This window comes from Sinocyclocheilus rhinocerous, unplaced genomic scaffold (genome assembly GCF_001515625.1).
Source record: "Sinocyclocheilus rhinocerous isolate Xijiao unplaced genomic scaffold, SAMN03320098_v1.1 scaffold547, whole genome shotgun sequence".
Classification (NCBI taxonomy): Eukaryota; Metazoa; Chordata; class Actinopteri; order Cypriniformes; family Cyprinidae; genus Sinocyclocheilus; species Sinocyclocheilus rhinocerous.
In genome coordinates, this window is record NW_015662974.1 from 111,024 (window position 1) to 113,126 (window position 2,103).

Below are 2,103 nucleotides of genomic sequence, written 5' to 3' on the forward strand. Positions count from 1 at the left end.
GGTCACGTGACCTGTCAGTGGCGGCTCCTGCCAGCCAGTTGAAGATTGAACCCCTACTGAAAAGATTTTAAATTACAGCAAATACGACAAGAAAAAAAAAAAAAACCCCCGAGCAATTTTCTTATTTAAAAAATGACAAATTTTCAACAAATGCAAAGTTTACCAGAATCAGTTTCCAAAGTGAGTCAATATCATGTCATCATACACATGTGCTTAGTCAGATGGGCTTGACTTACAGTAACTGTAACGATTGCATGTGTGCAAACATCGCCTCCCTGATCTCAGAGAAGGTCCCATTCACAATACTCCTGCAAAACACCAGTGATATGAGACAAAACGAGACCCTGTTACATACATTACAATAGAAATATAACAGTTATACGACTGATTATGAGCGTGTAATGCTATATTTGCACCTTCAAACACAAGTGTAGCCTACTAAATGATCTAATACAGAAGCTTATGTGGACTTACAGTGAACTGACATCGTTGGGAATGAATCTGGGGATATACGAAGACCCGACGCAGATAATAGACTCCTTGGAGCAGCTACACGAGGAAGGACATTTAAAAACCTTTTTCCCCGCGTTCCCTGAAGAAGCCAGGCACAAAAGCAGCGCCGATATGATCACGACGCTCTGCATGTTGCATGTGTGAATCCGGAGCAGCTCGAGCTCTTCTGCAGCAGTAAATGCAGCACTGAAGCTCCTGACATCAGCAGTCTCTCTCTCCTCTCAGGACTTATTTATTTATTAGGGCGCCCAACATCGGTGGATGCTGGTTAAACAGCCTCGAAGACAGATCTGTTAGAGCTACATTTAATTGCAAATGTTCAGTCGGGAATCCTGAAATATGTGCAATCCTTCTGATAAAAATAAGAAAATTTATCTTCCATTTTAGAGAATGGAGAGACTTTTCCTCTTGTTATTTTGTGGTGCATCATCAAAGTCCACATGAAATCACTTACAGTGCAGTTTTTCTTTCCTGTGTTGATATATTTCCTGCTGAAACAGGATGTTGAGGCTATGGTTCATTTAAACAAATAAATAAATAAAAGCCAATAACCTTACAGACATAAACAATTTGCTGTATTTCTATTTTGTTATAGTCTGAAAATATAGCCAGAAACAAGTACAAATGTAACAGTGAACATTATATTTACAGGGACTGCAAGATCTTTTAAAATTATTTAAAATATATTATGAATTTTTTTTTTTAATAATGTAACCACTACAACTCTAAAGTCATATTGTTAAAGCTGCAGTCCGTAACTTTTTTGTGTTCAAAATGTACAAAATTTATATAATAAGCGAGTACACCATGAATCCATTTTCCAAACCGTGTTTATGGCTAATTGGCTTGTCCTGAATCACTACGGTGCACCTATAATACGTGTTTATATTCGGACTATTTTAGACTGGTTCCGGTACCGATGCGGAGTGTCCCAGTACATGCGTGATTCGCCATAGACATAAACAGAGAGAAGTAGCTCCGGCTACAATGTTCTTCCGCAAGACGCACGCAGTTCTGTTTATTAACCGCTAGAGCGCCAAAAGTTACGGACTGCAGCTTTAAATGTATTGCCAAAATCTAATTTTGTTCACTCTTCAGAAATATGACACATTAAATCTGCTTTATTGATTATAAAATATACATTTTGCATTCAGAGAACTTCTGTGGCATCAAGGAAACTGCTACTTTGTTTCATTTTCACAAATTGCTAGTAAATTTCGCAAAGAAATGGAAAGTAACACTTTGAATTAAATGTGACATTTTGAAGTAGAGTGACATTTCTTGTAAAACTATTGTAAACTTGTAATACTCCAGTAATCTGTTTTATTTACATTTTTGAAAGATCATTTTTACAGTATACAAAGAATCTCGGAATTAATCACTATTAGTTATTTTAATTAAATTATTATTTAATTAAATGTTTATTTATTATTATTAAATAGACATTTTAACTATTAATTATTTTATTTTTATTCATTAGCTTCTATTACTAAAAAATGTGGGGCTTTAGAATATGTTAAAAACAACCCGATCTCATGAAAGTGCGTATAAATAGTACGCCAAATAAAAACGAAAACTCGTGGTATTGAT

General features: G+C 35.3%; 1 protein-coding gene across 2 annotated transcripts in view; it reads right to left on the minus strand.

The window, feature by feature from the left end:
* Positions 1-2,103, minus strand: part of LOC107728668 (leucine-rich repeat LGI family member 2-like) — an 8,904-nt gene that overhangs the window by 6,661 nt on the left and 140 nt on the right. Inside the window, exons 2-3 of one of the 2 annotated variants that reach the window (XM_016538944.1) lie at positions 475-575; positions 237-308 (exon numbers count right to left, since the gene is read on the minus strand). In XM_016538944.1, the coding sequence (XP_016394430.1) occupies positions 237-308; positions 475-575 (173 nt within the window). Of the gene's footprint in view, positions 1-236; positions 309-474; positions 697-2,103 lie in introns of those variants that run through there. The other variant, XM_016538943.1, reaches the window with a different exon arrangement.